Source organism: Polypterus senegalus, chromosome 1 (assembly GCF_016835505.1).
Source record: "Polypterus senegalus isolate Bchr_013 chromosome 1, ASM1683550v1, whole genome shotgun sequence".
In the NCBI taxonomy this organism is placed as follows: domain Eukaryota; kingdom Metazoa; phylum Chordata; class Cladistia; order Polypteriformes; family Polypteridae; genus Polypterus; species Polypterus senegalus.
This window is the reverse complement of record NC_053154.1, coordinates 124,418,792-124,433,522: the sequence shown is the minus strand read 5'-3', so window position 1 is coordinate 124,433,522 and position 14,731 is coordinate 124,418,792. Positions and strand designations below refer to the sequence as shown.

The 14,731-nt window shown below is 36.2% G+C and overlaps 1 protein-coding gene across 1 annotated transcript; it reads right to left on the bottom strand.

The window, feature by feature from the left end:
* Positions 1–4,809: 4,809 nt before the first annotated feature.
* Positions 4,810–13,543, bottom strand: LOC120530155 (extracellular calcium-sensing receptor-like). Its single transcript, XM_039754407.1, has 7 exons — positions 13,430–13,543; positions 9,830–10,005; positions 9,292–9,583; positions 8,075–8,905; positions 7,614–7,841; positions 6,215–6,338; positions 4,810–5,705 (listed from the first exon to the last, which is right to left on the bottom strand). Exons 1-7 carry the CDS (start codon positions 13,541–13,543, stop codon positions 4,810–4,812), a joined length of 2,661 nt encoding a protein of 886 aa, XP_039610341.1.
* Positions 13,544–14,731: the final 1,188 nt, after the last annotated feature.

Below are 14,731 nucleotides of genomic sequence, written 5' to 3'. Positions count from 1 at the left end.
CAGGTACAACTCCAGACACGGGATAAAAGTCCAGGACTCTATATTATTTTTCACAGTGCACCAAGCACCTTCCACACTACTCATAAACTCACAATAAATCACCATAAACTCTCCTCCTCGCCCAGACACTTGCTCCTCTACCTCCCAGCTCAGCTCAGTTATAGCCCCTGACCCGGAGGTGTTCCTGTCCCAACAGTCCACAGTTCCTTATTACTTCCGGGTCAGGGCAATCAGGCCATGAGAATCCGGCGGTCCTCCACAATGTATATATATATATATATATGTATGTATGTGTATATATATATATATATATATATATATATATATATATATATCTATATGTGTATATATGTATATATATATATATGTCTATATTTGTATATGTGTTGTCACGCATGCACGAGTAGGAGGCAGCGGATGGACCTTAAACCACATCGAAAGGCGTTAAGCGGCAGGGAGTGGCGGGTACTAACCTTTCTCCTTTGTTTTCCAGAACTAAAGACACTCCGCCATAAGGAACTTTCCTGCTGTACGTCCACTTCCGCCCTTCCACCACCATCTTCCCTGACGTCAGCAGTCCCATCATCCCTCACGCCTCCTTCCCAGCATTCCTCCACTTCCGGCTCCTCCTTTATAAAATGGCCGCCGACGCCTAGTATGGCGTTGTGCAGATGAACGTGTTTTTGTTTTCACAGTTTGACCTGAATTACTTTTGAATTGTCGACAATATACGGGGCCGGAAAACCCCAAACCTTTTTGCTGCCTAGTATTGAGTCTTTTACAGTGTATATATATATGTATATATGTATGTATATATATATATATGATGTGTATATATATGTTTATATGTGCGTATGTGTGTATATATATATACCTGTATATATATATATATGCCAGCAACACTCATGTCAATCATGTTACGTTATTATTAAAATGTTTCCTTTTCTTTTTCATTACTTCTTTAACACACTACTTCTCCGCTGTGAAGCGCGCGTATTTTGCTAGTATATGAATAGATATACAAGTGGAACCTCGGTTTGCGAGCATAATTCGTTCTGGAAACGTGCTCGCAATCCAAAGCACTCGTATATCAAATCAAATTTCCCTATAAGAAATAATGGAAACTCAGATGATTTGTTCCACAACCCAAAACTATTCATATAAAAATGATTAATAAAAAATATAAAGTAAAATACATAATACAAATTAACCTGCACTTAAAAAGAATCATGGCTGGTGTGAGTTTCTAAACTCATGTGGGATTCCACCCAGCGGGACAACACACGGAAGAGCGTCCCTAAGCAATCGCAGTCTCCCAGCGCTTTAGTAGTTCGCCGTATAAGCGCATCCAAAAAGATCGCAGACATGCTATAAGCGCCTGTCGTCAATGGGTCATACAAGGAACATTATAAAGATCCCGCTACAATAAATAACAGCGCTGTTGCTGTTTCAAGCTGAATAAAGCTGGTGTTAAAGTACTGAGACTCAGCTTCGTGTTTTGGGGAGCAAGATGGGGACTCACACTTCACAGCGCAAACACACACAGTCACAATGCTGTAGTAAACAGTATATGCTCGTATGGATGTTGACTATATGAGTGAGGCACACAGACTCAGACGGAGAATAGGAGACGATTGCCAGAGAGAGAGAGAGAGAGAGAGAGAGACGGGCGAGCGAGATAAGGAGAGAGAGAGAGAGACGTGCTGGGCGAGTGAGATAAGGAGAGAGAGAGAGAGACGGGCTGGGTGAGCGAGATAAGGAGAAAGAGAGAGAGAGAGACGCGCTGGGCGAGCGAGATAAGGAGAGAGAGAGTCGGGCTGGGTGAGCGAGATAGGGAGAGAGAGAGAAGAACCATCAGCTCAGTTGTAATCACATGACGCTCAGCAGACAAATTGTATCCATACTACTCGTATTGCAAGACATCGCTCGTTTATCAAGTCAAAATTTATTAAACATTTTTCCTCGTCTTGCAAAACACTTGTAAACCAAGTTACTCGTAAACCGAGGTTCCACTGTATATATATATATATATATATATATATATATATATATATATAATTTTGTATAATTAAATAAAAATAGTAGTGATTATGTCCTGCCAAGCCTGGCTTACAATCTCTACACACAGATCAGAAATGTTGATGTTTCCAACCTCTAGCCCATCTTCTTTTATGCCATTTATCTTCTGACACACTGCTGTACTGGCTAGAAGACCGCAAAATTGGTAGTTCCAGGCTGCTACAAAATCAATAAAAGGCACATGTATATTCAAGGCTGAGAATCTTTACATCAAGTGTAAGTGAACTCAAAGAGGCTAGGAATATGAATGGGTGTAAGTTACAACCCATTGTTTTAATTTAGGGGTTTGGTGCTTTCTGGTGGTTGTAGACAAAGACAGAAAACACAACGGGTATTCTTCTGAATAATTTTTCTTCATTGCAGACATACTATTCTTCCCCAAATATACTAACCCCCAATATTTGTTTTCCCTTCTAATTTCCAATTTGTGTCCCACCTTTTTGTTTCTTCCCTCTCCTCTGCATAGCCAATTATAATGCAGAAATTGCTTTTTGTCAAAGTAAAGCTAGCTACAATTTTATAATACAGCTTCAAGATTTTAAATATATTATACATTTCTAAATACTTAATTAATAATAATCACAATCATTTAAATGAACTTAACAGTTTCTAGAGTATGATTCTACAAGTGCATTACTGCATTTCATCATGGAAATGACATATATCATATACTTAAGTATGAATCTTAGTATTTAAAACTTTCAGGGAATTGTCATGAAGTGCATTTAAGGTGCTTTGCCAGACAAACACTGTCTATGGGTATTGTTGATATGAGATTTAGCTGCTTTAACAAGCACATACCAATTGACTAGTGAGTCAGGGATCACATAGTTTACAAAGGATTTACTTTTGTACTTTATTAATGATAGGTTTTGAGAAACACTTGTGAAATAACAATGCTAAGGTGGAGTTTATGATCTTCTCAGTGTTAAGATGATTTTAGACATGGCACGCCTAATTTCAAGTCTTTGGAATACCATACCACACCACACCATTTTCCCAACCCACTGAATCCTAACACAGGGTCATGAGAGGTCTACTGGAGCCAATCTAAGCCAACACAGGGCACACGGCAGGAACAAACCCTGGGCTGGGCACCAGCCCACCGCAGGGTACACACACACCAAGCACACACTAGGGACAATTTACAACCGCTAATACACCTAAGATGCATGTCTTTGGACTGTTGGAGGAAATCGGAGCACCCGGGGGAAACCCACGCAGGGAGGACCTGGGAAACAAACCCAGTTCTCCTTACTGCGAGGCAGTAGCGCTACCACTATGCCACTGTGCCATCCATCTTTGGAATATGGAATGTAAATTTAGTTTTATCTAAAAACAAGCAAACTAAACACCCTTCACAGCAATCATTAAACAAGCTAAACTGCCATAAGCTCTTTAACCACAAAAATTTTTTACTACTACCTTTTAAACATTCTCTTTTCCACTTTACCTCCTTTTCTCCTGTTTATGGGGGAAGGGGTAATTCAATATGGTTGTTGCATGATGTTGATGCACCGAACTGTAATACACGTATAGCGTTAATATATTACAATTAATAAAAAAGCCATCAGTTAATTTAATCATATCTTTGAAATCTGAAAGAAACTGCAGTTCATACTTTAAAGAAAGAAAAAATCTAACACAAAGCTCACATGCCATCCAACCGCTATTTCTGTACAGTGGATTATTATTAATATTATGTATTTATTTATTTTTTCTTCAGCTTTACTGTGGTGCCCTAGTCAATGTGTAATGTGGACTTTGCATATTCTTCAACACATACATGTGGGTTTTCCCTAAGTACCCTATCCCAACCACATTTGAAATGTGTACTTATTAGGTTTTTTGGTGTCTTGGCGATAAGGCTAGTTATATTGACTTTGTAATTGTGTGTAAGTCAGTTCTGTGATCATCTGCATCAGAGGACAGGTAGATGGACATTATTGACATTAAGAAGTCTCTGTCAACCTCACGAGCGTTGCAACCAAGTCCCAGCCTCACTAGGTCACATGTTCTGGGCCTGCTCCAAATTAACATTATTCTGGACAAAAATTTTAATTACCTCTCAGACAGCCTTGGACTCCCAATCCCTCCTAACCCATTAACAGCTGTGTTTGGGGTTCTTCCAGAGGGTCTTAAAGTGGAGAAAGACAAACAAATTGTGATTGCATTCACTACACTGTTGGCACGCAGACTTATTCTGATAAACTGGAAGAACCCAAACTCTCCTCTTTAAGTCAGTGGGAAACTGATGTGTTATATTATTTAAAATTGGAAAAAATCAAATACTCAGTTAGAGGATCTGTGCAGACTTTTTCAAAACATGGCAGGATCTAATCAGTAATATTTTGAAATGATTTTATAAAGCACAGAGAATTTGTTGATTTAGGTATTTTTAAAAGCCTTAAATTTTACACCGTTTGGCTTGCTCTCTCTCTCAAGGGTGGGGATCGATCTGCTCTTAGCATAATTTTTTTTTGTAAAAACTTGATTGCTATGTATTGATTGTAATAAAATTAATAAATAAATAAATAAAAAAATAAAAAAAAAGAAGTCTCTGTTTTCCCAAGAAAAAAATAACTCATGTCAATTCATTTGAAATAATTGTTTAAAACAAATTTTTTTATTTAAATAGTAGTAAACCCTTTTTCATCCTAATTACATTATAATGATGTTCACTTTTGGAAAGTTGATTTTTATAAGCTGCTAAAACTATACTGGAAAATGTTATCTTTTCATGAGGGCTTTTTTGGTATTCTTCTCAGGCTTAAATATAATAATGTAAAATTTTGGAGCAAATATTGCAATAAGAAGGCCAAAACTAGATGCTAAGATGGCAAACACTTCTACAGCCACTGTGTGTTTTCCAGGAGAGCTGACATAGGCAGGGACAAAAGTTATCCAAACTGCACAGAAGATGAGCATGCTGAATGTGATGAATTTGGCTTCATTAAATGTGTCTGGCAGTTTTCTAGCAAGAAAAGCCAACACAAAGCAAATGGAAGCCAATAGTCCAATATAACCAAGAAGAGAGCTAAATCCAATTACTGATCCAACGTCACACTCTAATATGATTTTTTCATTTTGAACTTTTGTGTTTTTAGTTGGATTTGGTGGAGCTGTGGACAACCATAAAATACATATTATAGACTGAATCAAGGTGAAAAGCACAACAGTGCCTCTTTGATGGGAAACACCAAACCATTTCATCATGTTATTAGTGGGCTGTCTGGCTTTAAATGCCATTATTACCACAATGGTTTTCACAAGAATGCAAGAAATGCATAGCGCAAAGCTAACACCAAACACTAGGTGTCTGAGCATGCATGTTGCATAAGATGGCTGCCCAATGAAACACAATGAGCAAAGGAAACATAAAGTAAGGGATACTAGCAAAATGAAACTCAGCTCAGAATTGTTGGCTTTAACAACTGGGGTGTTTCTGTGATAAACAAACACTGCTAATGCCATGACTGAAAGGCATGCCCCAAATGATGCTATTATTACTAAGGTAATTCCCATTGCATCTATGTATGACAAAAACTCAGTTTCTTTCATTATACATTGGTTTCTTTCATGGTTGGACCAAAAGTCTTGAGGACACTTGACACATTCAACAGAATCTGTAAAAAAAAAAGTGCATGACAATTGCCTTTATAAGTAGGAGTAAAAGATATTAAAAGCCAAAAATAATACTTTATGCTTATTTATGAACAAGTGTGCTGGTCATTTTGTATCCTATATGAATAAATTTATTTAATGTGGCATGCAACATATAATAAACATCAAATGCCTTGGATAAATGAACAATTCTTCTGTATTTGTCTATTGCAAAGTATTATTAGGTGGATTTTTGATAACATGACAAGGTGTCACCATACTGTAAACAGGCTTTGTTGAAGAATGCTTTCTCATCCACCATTTAATACCATCATACACCAACTGAAATCTAGGAGTCCAATGCAACACACTTTTCCCAGACACCAAGCTCTTTTGAAAGAAGTTGAGAAAAGAATGGTGCCGTTAGTGTAAAAGAAAAAAAACAGTTATCTCTTCATATTCCACAGCATACATCAATGTATACTTACACTTTAAGATGTTAGACACATTTCAGTCAGTTTAAAGCACCTACCAATATGACTGCTGATTTCCCCATCTGCACATGGCACACAATCAAAACAACAGATTGGCTCTCCCTTCCTCGTGGCTTTCCTTGTCCCGGGCATACAGCTTTTACTGCAGATGGATATAGGAGCCTAAAAATGTTTACAATATTTCAAAACGTAAGAAGTGCAATTTTATCTAGAAGTCTGATCCAAGTATTCTAATAATATTTTATTTCCACATTTCTCAGCAACAAAAAAAAATCTGTAGATGAAACCCAAATGAAGGAAACCATATGGTGAAGATGTTAGTCTGTAATGTGCAGACAGTGGTGGACTGGAGTCCAGTGCAATGTTGATTACTTGCAATGGTCTAGCACCCCGTGTAGGGTTGGTCCCTGACTTGTGTCCTGCTGCTGGTACAGCTCTGTGCCCTTGGAACTATGAATTGAATTAAGAGGGCTTGGGAATTTCATGATTAGAGACAGCTAAATCATTTAAATGAAAAAAAGAAACAATTGCAGTAAAAAGGAGACATTATTTAGAGACTCACAATTATAGAAAAAAAACATGAGGTAATATAAATTTTTTAATTTTGAAGATAGAGCAATCAACCATTTGCTAAAATGCCCATTTTCTATGTACAATGTATTTACTCATCAAGTAATCTGTGTTCTTGTTTCTGAAAAAAATGTGTTTAAATGATATAGCATCTTTCATGCTAAATTCTGTATCAAAAATCTTAAAGTGAAAATTTTATAAAAAGCTAAAGCATAGAATGTATTAGAGATGCAGAAATTGCTTAGTTTTTGCATTGCAATTTATAGTGGACAGTAATGAAGATTTTTTGGTTTTGCACTATTACAAATATTTTTATAACTGTTCATTTTACAATATAAATTGTTTTTTATACTAGTGATTTTCAGAATGTATAAATACAAATGCTGTTTTTCTCCGTCTATAAATTGGAATTAGGCATCTGCTTTTCATGAGGCTTACATTTTGTATTAGAATTTTAAAGGAAACATAGTCCTGGAACTTCCATACTAACCCTAAATGAATAAAACATGGCTACTTGTGTACTAAATGGACGACACAGTCGGCAGTTCCTACCCATTCTACTGTGGGGCTTCGTGGGGGAAGCGCCCTGGTTGCTTAATTTTTGGAGACTAAATTATTAGACTGGACCTATCCCAACCACAAATACTAACCTTAAAGTTAGTGGAAGTGGAGCATAGTTGCCTATAGGTCCCTAATGTTAATGTCCCCTTTGGGTGCCTAATGTTAAAACCCGATTTGCGACACGATAATAGAAAAGGGTACTAGCCGTCCAAAACCAAAACATGTTTCCTTTAGGAAGGGTCATTCTCTACTTATTTTATAAATGTAAACATTTTGATATAATTATATTTAAAATATTTTCCTTACAGCTCCTGATTTAAAATTCCAAAAGATTTCATCTTCATTAATTTTAACTTCTTCTCCAGCTGCTGCTGATTCATCAAAAAAGCCAATGCTTTTGATTGTCACACCTCCGTCATCTGATTTTTGCCAGTTGACAATGTCATAGATTCCAACAGCATCCCCATTTTCATTAAAAGCCACTCTTTCTCCCAACTTGTTTGTGAAATTCACGTTCTTCAGATAATGCAAAAGCTTTAAGAAGAGAAAATGTGTAATATATATTTCATTAAATGACAGTGAACTTTTTTCTGAGGACAGTTTTTAAAACTAAAAAGGCAACTACAAAAGGTGTCTACTGATAAACAACTTTAGAGCTCAACTAGATTATGATCACTGGAAAAAGAGTCATATATATATTATACAAATATCTATTAATCAGAAATTTTACATTTTTATAATAATTTTGCATATGAGAACATGCTTACTTGCCAAGGCTGTAAAAGTGTTATGTTAGCACAAGTATTGTTTATAAATGGCCCTTTTCCACTTTCACAGAAAATTAAGTTATGCAGGGCATGTGCAATGGCGTAAACTGCTTTGTAAACGTTGTATGATGACCTCAATTTTGTTACATCACTATATGCTGTTTTAGCAAGTTTAATATCTTCAGATCCTGTGCATACTCTAATGGCAGGTAAAACAGAAAAATTCTGTTTTTTTATTGTTTCTGGAAATTTGCAATTAAATAAGGTTTCCCAAAATTCTATTGCCAGGTTATTCTGGGGATTGTGATCTGGTTGCACTTGAAGAAGGAAATTTTGTAATCCAGGAATGTCTCCTCTGCGAATAGCTATACCAATTGTTCCCCCAAAACAATCAAAGTTTTTTTTACTGGACAATAAATTAGAGGTACTCCAAGCTTCACTTGCAATCCACTGCCTGCCAGTAATATTTTGGAGAACAATTTCTTGAAATAAATTACTTAATTTTCCTTCCCCAGAAAAAGCAACAATGACCTTAGCAGTAGATTTCTCGATAATATTTACTATTTGAAAAATTCTGTTTTTAGAAGGAACAGCTGATATTGATTCACTAAAAGAAATGCAGCCAATTTTGTTAACCTCTTCAGTAAAGCTCTTGACAGCATTTTGTCCATAATCATCATCACTTGCTATTACACCTACCCACAGCCAGCCAAAATGTTTAATGATATGAATAATAGCTTTCACTTGAAACGCATCACTTGGTATTGTCCTCAGGAATGATGGATATTCTTGTTTATCACTTAAGCAGGAGCATGTTGCATAATGACTGACCTGGTAGGTAGGAGATAAGTAAAAATACTAATTTTTGCATTATCAAATGAAATAACTTTTGGTGTTAATTTTGTACTGAATTATAAATGCAGCATTTTACAAAAGTATAAAAAAGGCAAATATGTTTTGCTGATTAGTGTAGTTTTCAAAAAATAATCAGAAGAAAATAATCTCATATATTGGAACATTACCAGAATATGTGCTTTTATTAAGAAAAAAATAAAACAAGGGCAGCAACAAAGAAGAAATCAATGAATGAGTGGATAAATTAATGAGAATTCACAGCATCAGGATTTAAAAGCTAAAACACTGAAATTCTATAAAATAATGCTCCTTGACATAGTAGAGCTATTTGATCAAATGTTTCTTAAACAGTTTTTCCTTACCATAGGAATGCGAAAAAGACTCATGATCCTTGACATGGCAATTGAATGTGAGGATAAAGGATTGCCCACAATGGCAAGAAGAGGTGGAAGCCCTTTGCAATCATCATTAAATAGAACACCATCACGTCCACTTAACAGGGTGACTGCAGCTCTTAGGGCTATTGGAAGATTAACACAACTGTCAAAAATCCTGTAGCCAAGGGTTATGTTAGGAAGAATGCGTTGATCATTGTTTATTTCCTGAATTGCAAAAATCATTGTTTGAACCCTCTGATATTCTGAAACTTCAAAGCTGTCATAAAATACATTTTACATTAGCAAGAGATGTTATTAAAAGTTTACTTAAAATTAACATGATTATTGTCTTTGTTAAATAAAAGGGGTTAAACTGCATCCTGTAGAAAGTATGTACGTGAAGAGAATAATGTATACCACTCCTGCTTTAATATTAAAAAAATTCCATTCATACACTAGGTAAAAATCTTTACAGAATCCATTCAATACAGAAGGGGTAATAACGTTAGTAACATTTACTCACCCATCACATTTCCATTGTCCTGGATCATGTGTAAAAGACAGGTCTGGTGCTGTTGTTTTGTAATTCAATGCAAAAATGCCTCCTAAAATGATGTCTCCACTTTGGTATAACCCATTTAGTTGAAATATTTGCTGAATTCTGCACATTAGCTCAGAAGGTTTTGAAACTACAAAACTCTGGAGAACAAGAATACATATGATTGACTTCATAGCTACACATCACACAGACAGGTGCTGGTTATCCAGCAGTAAATCATTTTTTTATAGTGAAAATGCTCTCTCTCGAGACTTCTGTGGTAAACAGAATGCAATCATTGTATATTTGCAGCAAATCCCTTAACTGGATCATTTGACCCAAGTGAATTAAAAGCTGTTTCATCTTGCATAATGCAGCAATATGCAAAACTGACTGCAGTATACAACTTTTCCTTAAATCTTTAAATTTTCTTATTTGTCAGTCTGTCACTTAGTTGCCTGCTGAACGAGGCCTTAATATCTGAATACTGTAGTTTTATTTTACTGTGCACTGCGTTTGAGCTAATATGTTAATGCTGAACAAAATGCTAAATGCTGTTGTAAAGTGTCAGGATTATTTATGAAAGAAAGGTTTAAGAATAAAGAAAGAATTCATTACTTAAAAAATGTGTCCATTAAAGAGCATCCTTTTGGGCCTACAGTGTGTGTGGCATGAGTACAATTCAAGATTCTGTCCTAAACAGAATATTATTCTATCACCCTTGGGTGCATTTCCCACAAGCTTCTAAACACTATGTACCTCGTTATCTCATACTTACGATCATTGGTAAATTAGAGAGTATTTATTGAAACCATTCGTAGCTAAAGTAGTATTTAATCTTGCTTGTAAATGAATACCCCATTTGTTACTTTTAGTGTTGTTCTTTATTTGGGCTTTTGCCTGCAAGTTCGCCTTAAATAGATCACAAAAAACAACACTGGCACTCTTATTTGGACAAATATCACAACAATATTAATAACAATACGTTGATGTTGCAACATAAATATAAAATTATAATGTTTAAAAAATGGATGGGTGGGTAGGCTGTAAATTAGTGCAAAATGACTCTTTGTAGCTTTAACACCTAAACATAATCTGTATACGAGTTAACTAGTCAAATTCGCTATCAGTCACTTCCTTCAAAGTTGGAAGGCAAATCGCCATTTAGTAGCAGGAACAACAATGGCATCTGTCTATTAGAATCATGCCAACTCAACCAGAAATGCTTTTTGAGACAGTTCTGTCCAAGAAGTCAAGTCCTGGGTCTCAATGCTCTCCTGTGGGCAGACCTAAATCGATTTGTTTCATCTCAGTAATCAGAGAAATTTAAGCTCCCCTGGACTGAAATACTAAACCTTCTTTGTCAGGTGCATGATGAATTGGAATGTGGAACCCACTGGTATTTTCCTCAGTCCTACCTGCAGTTGCTAAACATTCTCTATTAATATACCACTGTTCTGGCAGATCACTAGTGATGCACATGGCTTTAGCAAAACTGATGTGTCCAAATCTGGGTATGCAGGAACCACATTACTATTACAATATGCACACAACAAAACCTGATGTTGTGGGCTCAAATAAAAATTTATTGGCACTATGTGACTATGACCAAGTCACTTCACCGGCCTGTGCTTCAAATGTAAAAGCAAATGACATGTAACCTATTTTGGGTTAATAATAATAATAATAATAATAATAATAATAATGTTTTATTTATGCAGTGCCTTTCATACACTCAAGGAAACTTTACAATTCAATAAACACATTAACAAGACAGTAGAAATTACATACAAGAAAAAGAATAATACCCATTGAAAAGATTTTTAACAAGAGTTTGAAATGAATAATAGATTTTTTCTCACAAAGGCTGAGAGTAAGAGCATTCCAAATTTTAGGGGCTATCACACTGAAAGCTCTGCCACCCATAGTTACTAACCTGTATTTAGGTACAGTGAGTAAGTTAGCGTCCGATGATCGTAATGCATGGGCAGGAGTGTAAGGAAGCAGCTGCTCAGACAGATAATGAGAGGCTAACCCATGAAGGGCTTTAAAGGTGAGAAGAATAATTTCATATTTGATTCTTGAAGAAACTGGTAACCAATGCAAATCATACAGGACAGGAGTGATGTGAGCAGATTTTTAGTGTGTGTAAGTAAATGAGCAGCATAATTCTGAACATACTGTAATCTATTGATATACAGTATTTAGTCGGGAGGCTATAAAACAAAGCATTGCAATAGTCCAGATGGGTAGTGATGAAAGCATGAATGAGTTTTTCAGTTTCTTTCACACTGAGGAAAGAATGCAGATGGCCAATGTTGCGAAGATGAAAAAAAGCTGTCTGTACTATTGAGCTAATGTGTGATTGAAAAGTAAGAAGTTGATCAAAGATGCCACCCATATTACGTACTAATGCTGACGGTTCAACCAGAATGCCATCAACATCAATTTTTAGGCCATGAAGGGTAGATAGGAAAGATTTGGTACCAACTAATAAGATTTCTGTTTTATCAGGATTAAGTTGTAAAAAAGTATCTGTCATCCAATGATTGATTTCATCAATCAATCAATCAATCAGCGTAACAGGTGAAGATTGCATCAACACTTATATAAAGGTGTGAGTCATCAGCATAGCAGTGGAAGCTTAAACCATACTGACAAATAATCTCACCTAATGGAAGCATATAGATGTTATAGAGCATTGGACCTAGAACTAAACTTTGAGGGATACCTTGTGTGAGTGAAGTAGTGGAAGATTTGTATTCCCTAATGAAGACATAATACTGGTGATCACTGAGGTATGATGTAAATCAAGAAACAGCAGCACCAGAGATACCAATAGCTGAAAGTTGGGATAGTAAAATGTTATGGTTAACTGTATCAAATGCTGCGTTTAACTCAAGAAGAACTAGAATAGCGGCCATCCCAGAATCTACAGTTATAAGAACGTCATTGGTTACCTTGATTAAAGCAGTTTCAGTGCTATGTAGGACTCTGATTCCCGATTGGAAAGGCTCAAGCATGTTATGCAAATTTAAATAATCATTGAGTTGAACAGCAACAACCTTTTCTAAGATCTTAGCCATAAATGGAAGATTAGAAATTGGATGATAACATTTTAGTTATAACGGATCTGAGCCAGGTTTTTTTAAAACAGATTACAGCAGCAGTTTTTAAATCACTTGGAACAACAAAAGTGCAGAAACTACAGTTGATAAAGTGAGAAATGGGGGCAGGAAGTTTGTCAGTGCAAGCCTTAATCAGTAAAATAGGAGCAGGATCTAGGTGGCAGGTAGTTTGATTTAATTTAGATATTACTTCAGCAATATAAGTTGGTGTAGTGGGGTTAAATTTAGATAAACAAACTGTAGATTTAGAAGTATAAACGGTTGACAGAGATGAGGAATGGTTAGTAGAGAAACTGATATATGGTCGTAATTTTTGACAGAAAATAGTCGAGAAACAGATTACAGTGCTGAACAGAGGCATACAGATTTTTTTATAGCAGGTTGACAAAGTCTGCTAATTTTATTAAAAAGAGATATAGGGCGACAAGTACCAAAGTCAATAAGGGTGGAATAGTACCTTGAACATGCAGCCGATAAGGTGTTTCTGTATTCCTTCAGGTGTGCTGTGTAAGCCAGGGTGTGAACAGCCCAACCAGTCTTCTTCCAGTGACTTTCCATTTAATAGGTGCATAATGATGCAAAATTTGTGACAATGTGGAATTATATAGAGACAACATCTGCATAGGGCAAGACAACCCAGAAACATCATAGAGACAGGAAGCAACAACAGACATATAGAATATTCTTGATATTACGATAGGTTATTTTAGATTTATTTTAGGGAGGGGATAAGTAAAACTAAATTCAATCAGCTTGTGATCTGAGATGCCAATAACAGTACCAGGGCACTCATGTATAAACGGTGCGTACGTACAGAAATGTTGCATAAGAACGTTTCGACATTCAAATCGTGATGTATAAAACCTAAACTTGGCGTAAAGCCATGCACATTTCCACGGTACCTCATACTCTGTCGTACACAAGTTCTCCGCTCGGTTTTGCAGACTGGTGGCACCCAGCGTGTGTGGTTTATCTTTCTTTTTCAGGTCTATGTCCCTGACGCGGCTTTATAAATACACTGAAATTAACCGCATGTTGTTTATTAGTTTAATGCATCTGATTGTAATTAACCTGTAACAATATAATGGTCCACAGAATGGTCAAACTATTCCAAATACCATAACTGCTTTAACGTTGTTACTCTCATTGCACCTTCTTCTTCTTCTTTCAGCTGTTCCCGTTAGGGGTTGCCACAGCAGATCATCTTTTTCCATATTACTCTCACTGCACCACTTGCAGCAGCTGATCGGAAAGAGAATTATCGGTATACAGCATCAAGCACCTGCTGCCTCAGCCATGCTTCCTATCTGAACTGTTTCTCACATGGCAAACGCTTCAAACCTTTCCTGTATGGACCTCGCGGTTCAGAAAGAGTTTAATCCCAAGAGCTCTAAACGCACTCAATTAGTCCATCAACTGGTAGAACTGTTTGTACTTATAAGTACAATCACCTCACTGTAAACTTGCACTACAGTTATAATGTTGCACAACCTGAGGCACTTTATAAAGCGCGTATTTACATATGATGATGATATCATTTTTAAGAGTAAAAGCAGAAAATATGTTTATTATATTATACAGATAAAACTAACTTAATTTAAATAATCTATATTGTTAATAATTAAAGGACACGGTGTAGCTACGCTAGCAAGGATCTGGGGCTCCGTTCACGGATTGTTCTTGCCTTGCACTGTATGCTTCACTGGGACTGTCATGAAGGATAGAATAATTAAACATGCACTACAAAGATATTTCAATG

What these genes read in the sequence shown, in the direction of transcription:
- LOC120530155 (XM_039754407.1), bottom strand. Translation starts at nt 13,543, where the DNA reads ATGCACCTATTAAATGGAAAGTCACTGGAAGAAGACTGGTTGGGCTGT. An exon ending in GGACAATGGAAATGTGATGG is followed by an intron (nt 9,584 to 9,829) that starts GTGAGTAAATGT and finishes ATTTTATGACAG; the next exon opens with CTTTGAAGTTTCAGAATATC. An exon ending in GGAAATCAGCAGTCATATTG is followed by an intron (nt 5,706 to 6,214) that starts GTAGGTGCTTTA and finishes TTTTTTTTACAG; the next exon opens with ATTCTGTTGAATGTGTCAAG.